The sequence below is a fragment of the Platalea leucorodia genome (genome assembly GCF_965183815.1).
Source record: "Platalea leucorodia genome assembly, chromosome: 5".
NCBI classification, from domain to species: domain Eukaryota; kingdom Metazoa; phylum Chordata; class Aves; order Pelecaniformes; family Threskiornithidae; genus Platalea; species Platalea leucorodia.
In genome coordinates, this window is record NC_138827.1 from 22,400,099 (window position 1) to 22,414,588 (window position 14,490).

The 14,490-nt window shown below is 46.9% G+C and overlaps 2 protein-coding genes across 2 annotated transcripts; one reads left to right on the top strand and one right to left on the bottom strand.

Annotated features, from left to right (window-relative positions):
• Nucleotides 1–4,359: 4,359 nt before the first annotated feature.
• INSL5 (insulin like 5) lies at nucleotides 4,360–6,130 on the top strand (the record flags this gene model as incomplete). The annotated part of the gene is made up of 2 exons (XM_082312692.1): nucleotides 4,360–4,534; nucleotides 5,889–6,130. The coding sequence occupies 2 exons, from the start codon at nucleotides 4,360–4,362 to the stop codon at nucleotides 6,128–6,130; spliced, it is 417 nt and encodes a 138-aa protein (XP_082168818.1).
• A 193-nt stretch (nucleotides 6,131–6,323) lies between these two features.
• Nucleotides 6,324–9,009, bottom strand: DYNLT5 (dynein light chain Tctex-type family member 5). Its single transcript, XM_082312535.1, has 3 exons — nucleotides 8,954–9,009; nucleotides 8,705–8,829; nucleotides 6,324–7,866 (listed from the first exon to the last, which is right to left on the bottom strand). The coding sequence occupies exons 1-3, from the start codon at nucleotides 8,988–8,990 to the stop codon at nucleotides 7,663–7,665; spliced, it is 366 nt and encodes a 121-aa protein (XP_082168661.1). The 5' UTR covers nucleotides 8,991–9,009; the 3' UTR covers nucleotides 6,324–7,662.
• Nucleotides 9,010–14,490: the final 5,481 nt, after the last annotated feature.

A 14,490-nucleotide genomic window follows, 5' to 3' on the forward strand; every position in this document is an offset into this window, starting at 1 on the left:
CTCCGGGCAAGGGCAGGAAGGTGGAGCTTCTTCTAAATGCAGTCTGCAGGTGACTGTATTTGGCAGAATGCCCTTGCTTGCTGACAACACAGGAACGACGTGCCCTCTCCTGGCTACCAACAAGATAGTCTCCCTTTGTGGGTGTCAGCAAACCCATTAGCCCTTTGGCTCTGTATTGCCTTCACTCCTTCAGAAGCCACTACTTACCCTAGTGAGGGCTTTTCTCTCCGACATGACATATGAGAGTTTGGCTTGCCTTACAACTACGTTCCTTTCCAATCGTACCATTGCATAGATTCCATGTCAGCAGCAGTGTAAACTGACTGATGTCAACTGTGAACCCCTTCCATTCACTTTTGGATAAATCAGTGCTAATTTATACCAAAGCCCCGCTGGGCCCTCCTTGCCCGGTCCATGATACAAAATTCCGATGCCACCCTGGGTACTCCAGCACCAGCTGGATCCCTCCTCCAGGATCTATCTGCAGGTGGCCTGCAGCCCCAAACTGCACTGCTCCCTTTGTTCTTTCAGCTTTGAGCAAGTAGCTTTGGCTTACTGGACTTGGGAGCCCAATTTGTAAAGTGAGACAGGTACTTTTTAAAATCCCGAGTTACATGGTGAAAAACACTAAACTTAAGTTGGCGAGAAAGAAAATGCCAATGGTAATCTAACCTTCATTCTTAGGGTCTTCAGCATTAATAACTCACAATTGTCAGCAATGCATTCAGAAACTCTGGTAACTACCAGCCTCATTTGCCAAGTGCTGTAAACCACAGAGCAAAAAGATATTTCCCTTAAAACCTCAAAGTGAGGCCATTGTTGTTAAACTTAGAAAATAAAATTAGTGGGTTTTTTTCCTGCTAATCACCATGAAGCAGCCCAAATCCTCTAAGCAGAGAGGTGAAATTAGAGAGGTGAAATTAGAGAGGTGAAATTAGAGAGGTGAAATTAGAGAGGTGAAATTAGCAAATTCAGGTAATAAGAGTATAGGGATAATTTTCTGGGTATGTCACCAGAACAGGACTAAAAACATCAGTGCTTAATTTCATGGGCTTTGGGCATGTGGCCTAACTGGCCACTGAGTCACAGAGTCTCGTTAGCTGAAGGAGCCCCGCTTTCCAGCATCATCCATTTCTTTCACTCCCTTTTCTGATAACAGCAATGTCTTCCTAGGCTTAGGTACGTACAAGGCTTAGCACAACAGGGTCCATACTACAACTAAAGCTAAAGGGAGATAGATAATTACTTCAGGGGCAATCACATCTAAGTACAGCTACCATAATGTATCACCTTGAAAATTAATTTCCTATATGTTTGTATGCTGCAAAGTATGACGCTACAAATGCAATCCAAACAGGCCTGCCAAAAAGTGCTATTTTCAAGGAGCACTGTTAGAGATAAGGGTAGTATTAACAGAATTCCACAGAAGAATCAGCTGACATAATACAAACTACCTTAGCCTGCTTTCTGGATGCTCATTGCACAAGGAATTCTGTTCTCAGTTCGTAAATAGGAATTCTGGATCACTGCATGTCTTATACTGCAATTACACTGTCATACAGCTCTTTTTTTCCTTTTGTTTTACAGGTTGATACCTTACATGACATAATTGGTCCTGCTGTAGCTATTTAACAGTAACTAAATGATACCACTTCTCAGTTGGTAAACAGCAAGAAAGACTTATTGTAGTATTAACATAAACTGTTTATTCTTTTTCAATCATTAAAATTTCTCTTTGAAACCATACTGGTTAGAAACTTCTTTCAAGTGCTCTACATTTTCCCCTAAAAGTCCCCCTCATTAGACAAACAGTATTAACACACAGACGGCCTTCCCTATAATACAGATAAGGTAATAGAAAGGTCTTTGTAGTCTTTTCTCCTTGGGTTTTTTCTCCTTGTTTTTTTTTCCTCCAAGGTCTTTTCTCCCTGGGTTACTCAAAAAGCAAAAATGCCAGAATCACCTCCTGTATAGGCCACTCTATCATACAGCCTAAGTCCTTACCAGATGTGGTCTGTATCTTCCTGTGAAATCATGGAGTAAATGAATGGACTTTTCATCAGATCCATCTTGTCTGTCATCCCAGAAGCCACTGCTGAGGGTGAAAGCTGAGCTTTGAGTGGCATCAGGTGCTCCTGCGAGCTGCAGATCATCCCACACCAGGCAAAAACAGAGACCAGCTCTTCCAACCCCTGACAAATTAGGATAATGTAAAATTGCAGTTTAAATTCACTCTATTCCACACTGACATTTTTCTGAAAGCTCCTCACACGAGGTAACAGTGTGGTCCTGGAGCAAGGATTGACTTTTGCAGCTCTGTAAGCCAGATCTGTGTTTTTCGAGATCTCACCACCTCCCCTAGCCCACCCCCAGCAGCTGGAGAGCCAAAAGCTGTTGGGAACGCTTGCTCAGGCCTGCGTTGATGGTTGGAAGCAGGCAGCGTTTGGCTGTCCAGGCTGTCTTTTTTGGGGGCAGATCAGAAGAAACAGAAAAAAACACCCAGCGAGCCACCAGCTGGACTGTGGTGTCTTAGAGGATTTTCAGCAACTGACTGCTCACAGAAAATAATGAGCATCTCTACAGATGAGTAATTAAGAATAAGATCCAGGCTATAGCCCTATATTCCCCCATCACAGGAGCTAGGCGATACAAGAGCTTGGCAGTAAAGCGCTCTGCCTGCCAGCTGACGGAAGCAATAGCTGCCTGCTCTTGAAAGCATTATGTAGCAAGACATGTATTTTATAGATACAGAACGTTCAGACTCTCTCATTAGCCTGACAATAAACGTCCAACATTTAAACACATCACCGAAGTTAAAGATCATTTGTGATGCATTAACATTCACTTCCTTCTGTGTTCTGCACATTTTACAGTGAACATGCAAGCCTATCCTTGACATAAAATTAATCTTTGTGCATTTCAAAGAAAGACACCCATTAAGGTGAATCATGTGTTAATCATTATTACAAATCTGAACAAAATACACCATATATTTTCCATCGGTGGTCATGACTGTTTACTTACTGATGCTACTGGCAAAAAATGAGCTTTCTGTCAAGGCTGTAACACATCGTAATTCACCCTGCACATCGTGTAAACTAATTAACTGTAACATTATGGTGCTGGAAAACACTTGTGGTGCTAGGAAGTGCTGAAGATCTCCGAAGTTCCTCATGTGTTTTGTTCTTAAACGCGGAATTTCTGACCTCATAATTGACAAATTTTCTCCTTAAGGCATTTTATTGCAAGCATTTTTTATAGAAGCTTACAGGAACTGCAGCCAACAACATCCATGGCAGCATAACCAATCTACTGCCCTCTGGTCCCAGAGCACAGCAACACTGCTCCACGCTGCTTCAGTGAACCCACTTCTGCCTTTCAGATATTATCAAAATGAAAAGGATGGCCAGGACGCCGATCTGAAGCTATTCTGTGCTTTGTTTAGAGCCATCTCCCTCTCTTTTCTATGCCTTTTTGGACAAGGCCCACGTCCGCAGGCCTTACTGCAGAGACGCGTGAGCTGTGCAGCAAATCTGTGAGGCAAATACCTACGGACGCAAGCTGCCAAGCAACTCCGCTGCTCTGTACAGCTTGTTACAGCGAGGTCACTGTGCTCAAACGCTCTGCGTGCTGCCGGATCGTGTCCTATCACGTAGCGCGCTAGGAGCCATAGCAGGGCATTTGCAGGCTTGGATGCCTACACTTGCCACAAAACCCCCTCAGTACGTGATTTTCTCGTGAGTGGCTGCCCGGCACCAGCAGATTCCCCTGAAGCATCTGCAGTTGCCAGCTTGACAAGGGGATGCTTGGCAAGGGAACAAGGCAGGGGTAATGAAGAGGTACGCAACTGCGGACATCACTGGAAGTTAACTCCCTTTTAGTTTGGGATCATGAACAGAAAAAGACCTGATGGTGCTTAAACTGTGATAACAGGCACAACTGGGCAACAGGCTGCGGTAGCACAGGTGTGTGGGAAAGACACAGAGACAAAACCCATTATCTACAAATTACGTAATAAACACCGTTTCGTTTTTGCAGAACATACACATTAACAGTGTTGATCTAAGCCCGTACCCTATAAACATGTTATACTACATGTGTTCCTATAGTAAAGCAGTTACATAGTCTTAAGAAGTCTTTAATACCTGACCAAAATCCCAAAGCACTTAAAACATTACCAGAAACAAGTGATTAACCTGTTTTTAGCAAACATTAAGTCATCCTCAGAATGAGCGGTTACTCAGTGGCGCGGATGGGCTGTCAGTATAAATGAGAGGATGTCAGCAGGACTCCCCACCTCGGCCTTGCAGATCCCTTCTGCCCTGCCGGCACCCAGCCTCGAAGCACCACGGCTGCAGAATGAGGGGCACGGTGCTGGCGCTGGCCTTGCTCGCTCTCCTGATGGTGGCACGTGAAGGAAAAGGCGAAGGAAACACCGTGAGGCTCTGCGGCAGGGACTTTGTCAGAGCCATCGTCTTCACCTGTGGCGGCTCCCGGTGGAAAAGGCATTTGCCTGATTATCACTACCTCTTTGGTAAGTACTAATCAATGCATTACAGGCTTAACGCCCCCTGCAAGGTGTGCCTAAATCTGAGGGGATTCAGAAGAACCAAACCACCTGCAGGCTGTACCTAAGGGCAGAGCTGTGCCCTCGATTTCTGCTGCTCCCCTAAATGGGTGCAGCTCAGGCGTGAACAGCATGGGCTTTGCTTTCAGACAGCAAGTGGTGCAACTTCACATTTTTTGTTTCCTTGCAGCTTGCTTGGCTTAGCTTAGTGTGCTATTTTGCTAAACGAACAACATTTAGATCAAGATTTTCCAAGTCAGCCTGAGGAACCATGAGTTAAGCCCAAGGCTAACACTGAAAATCTTTATGCCATGACATTTTACATGTCAGAGACAAGCCTTGCTACAGTCAATGCAAGTTTCACCACTGTCTTCAGTAGCACACCCCTCTTTCCCCACTAGAAACCAGGAACTTACTCTAAGAATATTATAATTAAAATTATAGTATGTCAAATATATACTCTGCAATTTAAATATCTTCACAGGGTGCCGCATATATTATTTACTAGCGCATTTTTAGATAAGAGTCAGAAAACTCAGCCATTACATGCACTGGTAGAAATTTGTACTCTGACAGGTTAAAATAACTAGAAAAAAGAAAATAAATGAGGCAGATGACAGGACCAGAGGCTTTCTACACTTTCCAAGTAGTAACATCTGCCTTTTTTGAAAATTCTATTGTAGCAGCAGCTTTAAACAAACATAAAAAGCAATGCCACTTGCAACATCCTACCTGAGAGTCTATTAAAGGAGATGAAACCCCCACTGCTAAACTAAGTGAAATAACTACTATACCTTTATAAACTCCATAAGGCACTGCCCAGTTGTACTGTGGTATTTAAAAGGCACATTAATTGCAAGCGTAATTTAAGTGGGAACATCCAGGAACTTTGAAATTGTGGGGTATCATCTGATGCCTTAACATGATACCTGCGTTTCAGGAAACCTACAAGCAGTTCCAGGTTAACATGGTCAAGTGACACTGACACATCAAATCACACTTTTGCCCTTCGAAGCAAATATATCAGTGTAAGACTGATAAGGCAACTAGTCCTACAAAGAACACTCTTCGATATAAATCCAAAAATTAGTGGTTTTTTAACATGTTAATCACAGAATGCGTACCTCGTGTCTATTTTAATACTGCCCTGGTGAGTAGTCAGTGATCCGGTACATTTCGGTTGTTCACTTCAGAAACAGGGAGGATAATACTTTCAGCTCCCTGGCTGTAGTCTGGTTTGTCTTTCTAGTAAAGATAAATATTATAAACTACTCATGATTCCATGACTTCTAATTTTTAGCTTCTAATTTTTATGCAACAGAGAGTGAAAATCCCTTGCCTTTCTCACAAGAGGACAACGGTTATGCCCACTCCTCCATGTACACAGACCAGAGGCTGGAGACTGACAGCGAAGAAATCCACAACGTCAAGCCTGAGACAGAGCGAGACTTGCAACGCGCCAGGAAAATGTCTACGCTAAAAAAGCGCGAAGTAGCCAAGCTGCTTACCACATCCTGCTGCAGCATCGGCTGCAGCGAGAAAGAGATCAGTTCCCTGTGCTAAAATGCAGGAGATGTTGACGAGGTTCAGTGTCACAGCTTTCATGTATTAAAATAATCATGACATAAAACACAATTATTTCAGTTGTATTCTTTAACTGTAGCTTTATTCTTCAGAGTACACTAGGGAATAAAGGCTGAGCGTTAAATGTTGTAGTGCAAACCAGCAAACGGCTACAATGATAGTTCAGGTTGAGTTGCCTGGATTCCACAAAGCGTTTACAGTGGTTTAGAGTTAAACTTCTAGTCATGAGTACAAATACTTCTTCCCATCTAACTGCTGTTCTAGTTTCAGCTTTTCACATAAAATGTAATATAATGACCAATTTATTATATGCTTGTTCTCTTACTTATGAAGATCCAACAGCAGGTTTCAGCTGTGAAATATGGGTACCAAAAAGTCTCGTCTTCGGAATCAGCGTAAAACCAAGGCAGTGCAGATAGCTCTGCGCAGCGCGTGACGCCGCAGGGCCCGTGAGGCAGCCCCCCACCACAGCAGGGGAACGGCTGCAGCAGGTGGCACCTGCGGTACGTCAGCACGAGCCCCTCAACGCGGCAGGCAGTAGCCATCGTTTATTTCCTATTCCAGCTGCTTCCAGGAACATCTACCTGAGGTCCCACCTAGCAGACAGTTAATTTGCACCCAGGGAGACTGGAAATACACTTCTGAGCTCAGACGGCTGTATTTCCCCTCTTATCTATAGGCAGGAATCAGCTGAGAACCCCAATTTAACTTTTTTTTTCTAGATTCAAGCACCTTTAATAGAAAGGCCCAGATATGTTAGATCTATAAACATGATATAATTTGAAGACATTTTTCACTTGATTTCTAACACTACGGGACTGAGCTAGTCTTCTCCAAGCAGAACTGACCACCTTCTCTCAGCCACCTTTTCTGCACTCAGGGCTTTTTTTGGGGCTCAGGAGCAGCTCCTGGTCAGACCAGGCCAGCCCCAGCAAGCAAAGCTCCTGACTCTCTCACCCTCTGCTGCCCTCCTGCCACAGAGCCTGCCCGGGGCACCTCTGGGGCCGGCAGGAAGGTTTGAAGGGATCCCTCTGTCCCCCAGGTAGGGCAGGGTAACTTGCAGCACCGAGCTACTGTGGCTCAACGGGACACAGCATCTGCAATACAGCATGTGCACTGAGCTGGGGCCACGGGCCTGGCACATGCTCAACTGCCCGCAAACGCCATTTAACGGGGATAGTTTTAAAATGCTTTTGTTTTACTTCCCAAAAATGGGGTTTCTACTTGGGGATCACATAGTGAGAGTAAATTCAGGAAGAAAAAATTATTACAGGGATACCTGGTTCTGAAAGCAGCTAGAATCAGGTGCAAAACAGCATTTCACACAGAATCACTTCCCGGAGAAAGCTCTGAGAAATACAATTACTACATTCACCACCAAAACACTTATGGTAACCACATTTCAAAACAGGTGAAAGTTGCCTTGGTCCTTCACAACCGTTTTCAACAACAGAAACAGGAAGAGTTAGGCTGAACGTTCATTTCTCCTGCTGTTAAACTCAACTACCTCCTTATTCAAAATAGACAGCATAGACATTTGCAAGAGCAAACAGTGAAGTGTTCTTGAACACATACGACGAAAACGTATCACTCGCAGGATCCCACAGGCACCTGCTTCCGATTTGCATGCTCTGCTCATTCAGCTGCCCAATATGTGTCACCACGACAATCTTGTACCTTGGTATCATAAGGTCTTTTACCCGAGCTTTAATAACCTGCAAGAGAAAAAACACATTTAGACACAAGAGGCGAGCTCTCTTTGCAGGGGATGCTCAGGGATTTGGTTTTCTGGGAGAGACAAGTGCAGGCATTGCACTGTAGAGCCCTTACAACAATTCTGATGACAATCTTTGAACTGCAGCATTTGAAACATCTACCGCAAACTCCCCCAGCCCTGCGGACAGGTGGCATGTATGCTGCTGCGGTTGTTTCACAAGAGAACCAACACTTCTATCTGCTAAAAACAGGCACATCTTCCTGCTGGACTACTGAAATGCAAGCACAGATGTTAAGTAAGGAGTTACCGTACGTGAATACCATATGTGTTCACAGTTACATGCTGACTACAGGGGGGAAAAGCAGAGCAGACAGTACTGCTTTTTTAATGCCAGCGAGCTCTCCAGGGCCAAATCAGCTGAAAGACTAAAGGGTAAGGACAGTCCTTCCTCAGCAGCAAGACTGGATTTAACCGAGAAGGAGCCTGCATATGTGTCACTGTGCAGAATTAAGACACTACCATAACTGGCCTATTTCAGAAAGGTCTGATACATACTTAAACTTATTAATGATATTTCTGGACAGGGCAACCGCAGCATGGGGTTTTTACTCAACTGAGTGCTTGGCCAGAGCCACCGCTGCTCAAACAAACCTCATCATTACCTCGTATAAGCCCGCACCCGTCTCAGACCAAGCCTTGGTGCATCTTGATGGCCTCCTCCAGCATTTGTTTTACACTTGATATTTATATTTGGGGACCTCCCCGCCCCGACGGCCACCTCCCTGACACCCCGTCGAGGCGTGAGGACAAAATGGCCGCCTCGAGCGCAGCGGTACCTCAGCCATGTCCTTCGCCATGTCCCTGCACCGGGCCGGCTCGTAGGGCTGCTCCCTCAGGTAGCTCCCCAGCACATCCTTCAGGATATCATCCACCGCCGCCACCGGGAAGCGCCTGGGGGGACCTGAGGGGCAGGCGGTGAGGTTAAGCCCGGTTTTCTGAGGGAAAAACCCACCGCGCTGAAGCCAGAGGAAGGCGCTTCGGAGGTCCTCTCGTCCCGCCCCGAAGCGCCCGGCTCTGGCACCTACCCGAGCGGGGGTCGCTGCCGGCCGCGCCGCCATGCATCCCCGTACCGCTGCGGAGGTCAGGCGGAAAGGCGGGAGGGCGCCGGCCAGCGCCGCCCCGCGGCCGCCGGGAGCCGATCCGGCTCCCGGCGGCCGCGGGGCGGCGCTGGCCGGCGCCCTCCCGCCGAGGCCGCGGGGCTGTCGCCGGCACAGGCCGCCATCCCCCCCTCCGCCTCCATGTTCCCGCAGCCCCCACAGACCCCCGCAGCCTCTGTGGGTCCTGTGCGTTCCTAGGGCCCCCACATGTCCCCACAGCCTCCACAGGTCCCTGCGTGTCGCTGCAGCCCCCACAGGTGTCCATGGCTCCCACAGGTCCCCATGTACACCTAAAGGCTCCAGGTGTCCCCATGGCTTCCGCAGGTCCCCACAAGTCCCCCACGTGTCTTCACAGCCTCCATGGGCCCCCACAAGTCCCCGTGGGCCCCTGTGGCCCCCACGTGTCCCCACAGTCCCCACAGTCCCCACAGCTCCCTTACATCCTCGTGGCTCCTGAGGGTCCCTGCAACCTCCATAGGTCCCCATGGGTTCACACAGCCCCCACATGTCCTCATGGCCCCTGTGGGTCCCCAGGGCCCCCATGGGTCCCCACGGCCTCCACAGGTCCCCAAGTGTGCCTACAGCCCCCATGTGTCCCCATGGCCTCCCACATGTGGCTACAGCCCCCATGTGTCCCTGTGGCCTCCACCGGTCCCCATATGTCCCTATAGCCCACACAGGTCCCTGTGGATACCCATTGACCCCACAGGTCCCCACGTGTCCCTACAGTCCCCATGGGTACCCATGGCCTCCCAGGTCCCCATGTGTGCCTACAGCTCCCAAGTATCCCTACAGCCCTGACATGTCCCCGTGGCCTCCATGGGTCCCCTCAACCTCCACAAGCCCCCACAGCCACAGTCCCTCATGTCCCCACAGCCCCCAAGTATCCCTACAGCCCTGACATGTCCCTGTGGCCTCCATGGGTCCCCTCAACCTCCACAAGCCCCCACAGCCACAGTCCCTCATGTCCCCACAGCCCCCATGCATCCCCTCAAGCTCCACCCATCCCCGTGGATGTCCACTTGTCCCCACATGCCAACCCCAACCCGTCCCGAGACTGGGAAGCTGCGCATAGCTCCGGCAGCAATGATGTTTTGGGCTAGGGACATAGCAGCCCCTGATACCTCTGCCCAGCTCCTCTGGGTGCTCCTGCACGTGCAAGCGAAGCTCACTTGGAGAAAGCAGTGTTTTACCGTTTTTGTTTATTTTCAAGGAAAAAAAAAATCACATTTAAATTGCAACTCAATCGGGTATTTAATGTGATTCTTATGTATAGAATTAATAAACTTTGTTCTGACATGGGGATTTATTTGTTGCAACATTATGCATGGTAAATAATTGCATATTCAAGATTTTGGGAAATGGGTGACGGGGAGAATGGAGGAGAGACATTTATAAAAAACATTATTTACAAAAATGATATCCACATAGTCGTATTCTAATCTATAAGGCAAGTAACATTTAAAATATGTTGTTTCATGATTATCTTCAACAAGTCAATACAACACATTCATATTACCAGTGGTCAAATACAAAGCTTTGCTGCGATAGTCCGTGTGCAACAAACCTGTACGTCTTTTACAGTTTTTTCTCTGAGAACAGTAGGTAAGCAGCAAAGTTTTCATCACAGACTAAGCAGTACCTAGGCCATCGTAGACTAAAGGTATAATATATCTCATTGCACGTTTAGGCAAAACGGCCAGCCATTAATTAACTTATTTAACTTAAATCTTAAAAATAGACTTGTGTATCTTAATCCACAAATATTTATAAACATTTTATACATGAGGGAGTTCATAAAACGATACAGGGCAATAGCCTGGGAAATCCAATTCACTTCTGGGGCTTCTTCTGGGTTCAGAGGTGTCACGGCGAGGTTTTCCCGCACCCTGTGCCCTCCACCCACCAGCCCGTGGCTGCAGGACCAGAGCTTCAAACCACAACCCGGCTCGATTCTTCTCTCAAACCACAACTAACGTCTCCACACGTTTTATGCCGTCAAAGCAACCGGGTGATTTCATCAACCTTAGAGCGCTTTGGGGTGGAAAACCCCTCCTGCGTGGATTACGAACCCAACAGCAGGACGGCAGGTCTGCGGCGATTCGCCCCGTGTCCAGAAACAGAGACTTCTAATGGACGAATAAGATAACCTGAACGCCTCGCTAAAACCTGGCGTGTTTTATCACATACTGCTTGGCCTGTAGTGAAGTCCTGCTTGTGTGCAAACCTTTGAAGAGCATTGCCACACTAATGCTCGTGATTTTAAGAACAATTGTCAGCAGCATTATCTGCAGTCCCTCCTAAAGTGATAGGGGAAGTCACACAGGAGGCGTGGGGTATTTCCGCAGATCTTTTTCTAGCCTTGCAGTGAAATAAGAATTAAAATACTGATGATCATAAAACTCCCTGGCTCTGCAAGAATTGCTTTCCTTGGGAAACTGTGAGAAAAAGAAGAATAATTCTGGCTATGAAATGAAATCTGTGAGACAGTAATTTCTTACCAGGAAGGTACAATGTGATGATTTTACATGTTTTGGTCACAGTAAGCTTCAAAATTAAGTTTTTTAACCAAGACATTTTCACATAAAAACAACAAAAGGGTAGGGAAAAAATATCACTTGATATTCAGTGTATTGAAGTGGCTTTCTCAAGTAGATGTTGGGTGTTTGGGTAACAGGCCTGTGGGCTGTATTTCAAAAAAAAAGGTACAATGGAGCAGGATTCCTCTGCGATTCAGAACTGCACCACATGCCCGGTGGGCACAGGAACCGCACTGCTGCCGAAGGAGACAGGGAACCGAGAGAGAGGTCCAAGGAGGGCCAGATGTTTTTAGTAAAAGATGTTTGACTCTCTCAGGTCATTTAAAAATATGTCACCTTTTCATTGCAGTGCAACTGTTTAAAAATGCTTCTGTCGCAAGAAAGTGAAGTGGTGACTCTTTATATGATGCTCGTGCTGCAGCTGCAGTTTGACAGAGTGCCATCGCTGGCTGGTTTGAATCATCCAGAATTAGGGAAATGAATACAAATATGACTTGCAGTGGTGTGGGCAGCACGGCAAGGTCTTGGCAGGGACCTTGGTGGGCAAATAACCACCCGCACAAGAGCTGACCGATTTTTACGACTGGGCACTAAAAAACTAACCTGGGTTTCAGTGATCACATTAAAAGAAGGTAGCAGATGGGTCTCACCTGCAGGTGTGCATGGCTTCAAAACGTTAAGTTTAAGCAGCGTATTTCTCTGGTGTCCCCCATGCAGCCCAAACCCTGGGCACTGCCATGAGAGATACCCCAGCAGCATCCCGCAGCGAGGGTGTGACGGTGCCTGCAGCCTGCCTGGGAAACTGCCTTCCCTCTCCATCCCCTCCCTGCCTGGCCAAAACGGGATGTCATTTTAACATAAACTTTTTTTTTTCCCCACTTATGTTTTAAAAAACCTCTAATAGATAAATCCTAAAAAGGAAGACAAAATTAATTTAACTGAAATACCGAATAACAGTACTAAAAGTGCAGCCTGCGTCAGGAGGAGCGCGCAGTTGTGTAACTTCCTCAGTACAAGATTGCACTCGTGTGACAAAGCTTTTGCGAGTGAAGCCACACACGTACGCACTGAGAACTCACACCAGCTGGGCAGGAATAGGAGTTTAATGGACAGTGGCCTTACAGCAAAAATAAGAAGAAGCTTTATAATAGGGGAGCGATATTTAAGAACAAATGCAAACACCAAATGAAAAGCTTGTTATTTGGTAGTATTTCATACTATTGAGCAATTTCATTGTTATTAAGAAATATTGTTAAAGTAGAAAATTGGTCTGAAATGTCTCCTGTGAGGAGCACCGTAAGCTGGCTGAGAATCAGGAATATTTGCAACAAACAGAAGAAGAAAAGTTGCAAAATAAAGACTTCCTGCTCCTAACATCTAAAGACCCGAGTCTGCAGGTGTCAGTGGGGAAAAACACTCCTGCTCTGTCAGCGGGCACCTTGACCCTGCAGGCGTGGGCTGCTGGCAGCTACCGGGGGACCCCAGAGGAAAATCCCTCGGGGGAGAGGTGGCTGAGGACACAGTCTAAAGGGAAAAGTCCACAGAAGTAACCAAGCTAAAGCCTTTCTTTGCATGCATCACACCTATTTATTATTTGAATGCCTCCTTTATTTATCCTTTTTTTTTTTCACTCAGATAGTTGTATCTGAGTGCTGCTGAGTTGAGGGGTGCAAGTGCTGGGCAGTGCTGGAGGGCTGAGCCCCCTTTTCAGCCTCAGCCTGGCAAAAGACCTGCTGGGCCACATGCTCAGAAACAGAGTGCCGATGCTTTGCTCTAGGAAGGTGACTTACAGGCAACCGAATCGCCGCCTTTTCAACTCCCTGCTGACATAGCTGCTCTCTGCTAGTGGGCAGGGAGTGCCAAACAGATGCATTCCCTGAAGATACGCAGTTTTTCCTGCCTAAAAGCGGAGGTGAAGCCTGCAGAGCTTGAGTGCCCTGAATGCAAAAGGGCAGTGCATCCCCCGTGCCCTCTCCGGAGCCAGGGGCTCTCACCGCTACTACAGAAGCTGGAATTGGGGATAAACATCCCCATATATGCTCCTATTTGGTGCTCTAAATTTAAGTCTGATACATCCCAAGCTACTGCTCGTAATCTTTTTTCTGGTGACACCTTCTCAAAGCCAGGTGGGAAGAGGACCAGCCTCCTGCACTTCAAACTTAGAAACGCAACTGGTCTGTTCCCCCTCCCCACGTAGGGTAACGCTGGGGTGCCACACTCGTACAGCATGCGGGAAAACAAATACCTGACAAAATAAGCATCCCTGGGGCACTCTGCTGCTCTGCCTCTCTACTCAGACACCAGCAGGGCAGGAAAACTAAATGGTCAATGTGGACCAATGTCTCCTTGCAAAGGAGTCCAGAAGGATGGTCATGCTGGGAGGGAAAGTGGAGACACGCAGTTCAATGCTCCTGAGCAAACACCGAGTGAACTAAAACACTATGCAAAAAATTGGCAAAAGGAGTATGCAAAAAACCTGTCCCAAACTGCTGGTTTTGGTCCCAGTGTCGTGGGCTGGGAATAGCTGTTTTGTGTCACTTGTGGGTGGCTGGAGGGGGCCGTGCCCCTGTGGGGCTGCCAACGTGCCGGCACATTGAATTCAGGTCTGCCAGGCAATTCAACCCAGAAAGGGCACGAGACTTTCTCATCTCTCTACCAAGGGCTGCATCCCCGCACCGACATGCACCCGGGAAATGTGACCTCCATTTCGTGGGACAGCACAAATGGGACAAGCTTGGGAGCTTTGGGTTATGGGTTTTTTTGTTTAAAAAGCATTTAAAAACCCAATGCTAATGTAAACACCTTGTCTTTCAAATGAAATATAAAGTAAAATATCTATGTTCTGGTAATATTTACATTATAAAATCCTTATTTTCAGGACTATGACATAGAGCTCTTTCAGAAGCATGAGTTTATAACAATTGT

Coding starts and splice junctions, on each gene's coding strand:
- DYNLT5 (XM_082312535.1), bottom strand. CDS start 8,990: ATGCATGGCGGCGCGGCCGGCAGCGACCCCCGCTCGG. Junction 8,830..8,953: donor CGGCAGCGACCCCCGCTCGG/GTAGGTGCCAGA, acceptor CCTGCCCCTCAG/GTCCCCCCAGGCGCTTCCCG. Junction 7,867..8,704: donor TGGCGAAGGACATGGCTGAG/GTACCGCTGCGC, acceptor TTTCTCTTGCAG/GTTATTAAAGCTCGGGTAAA.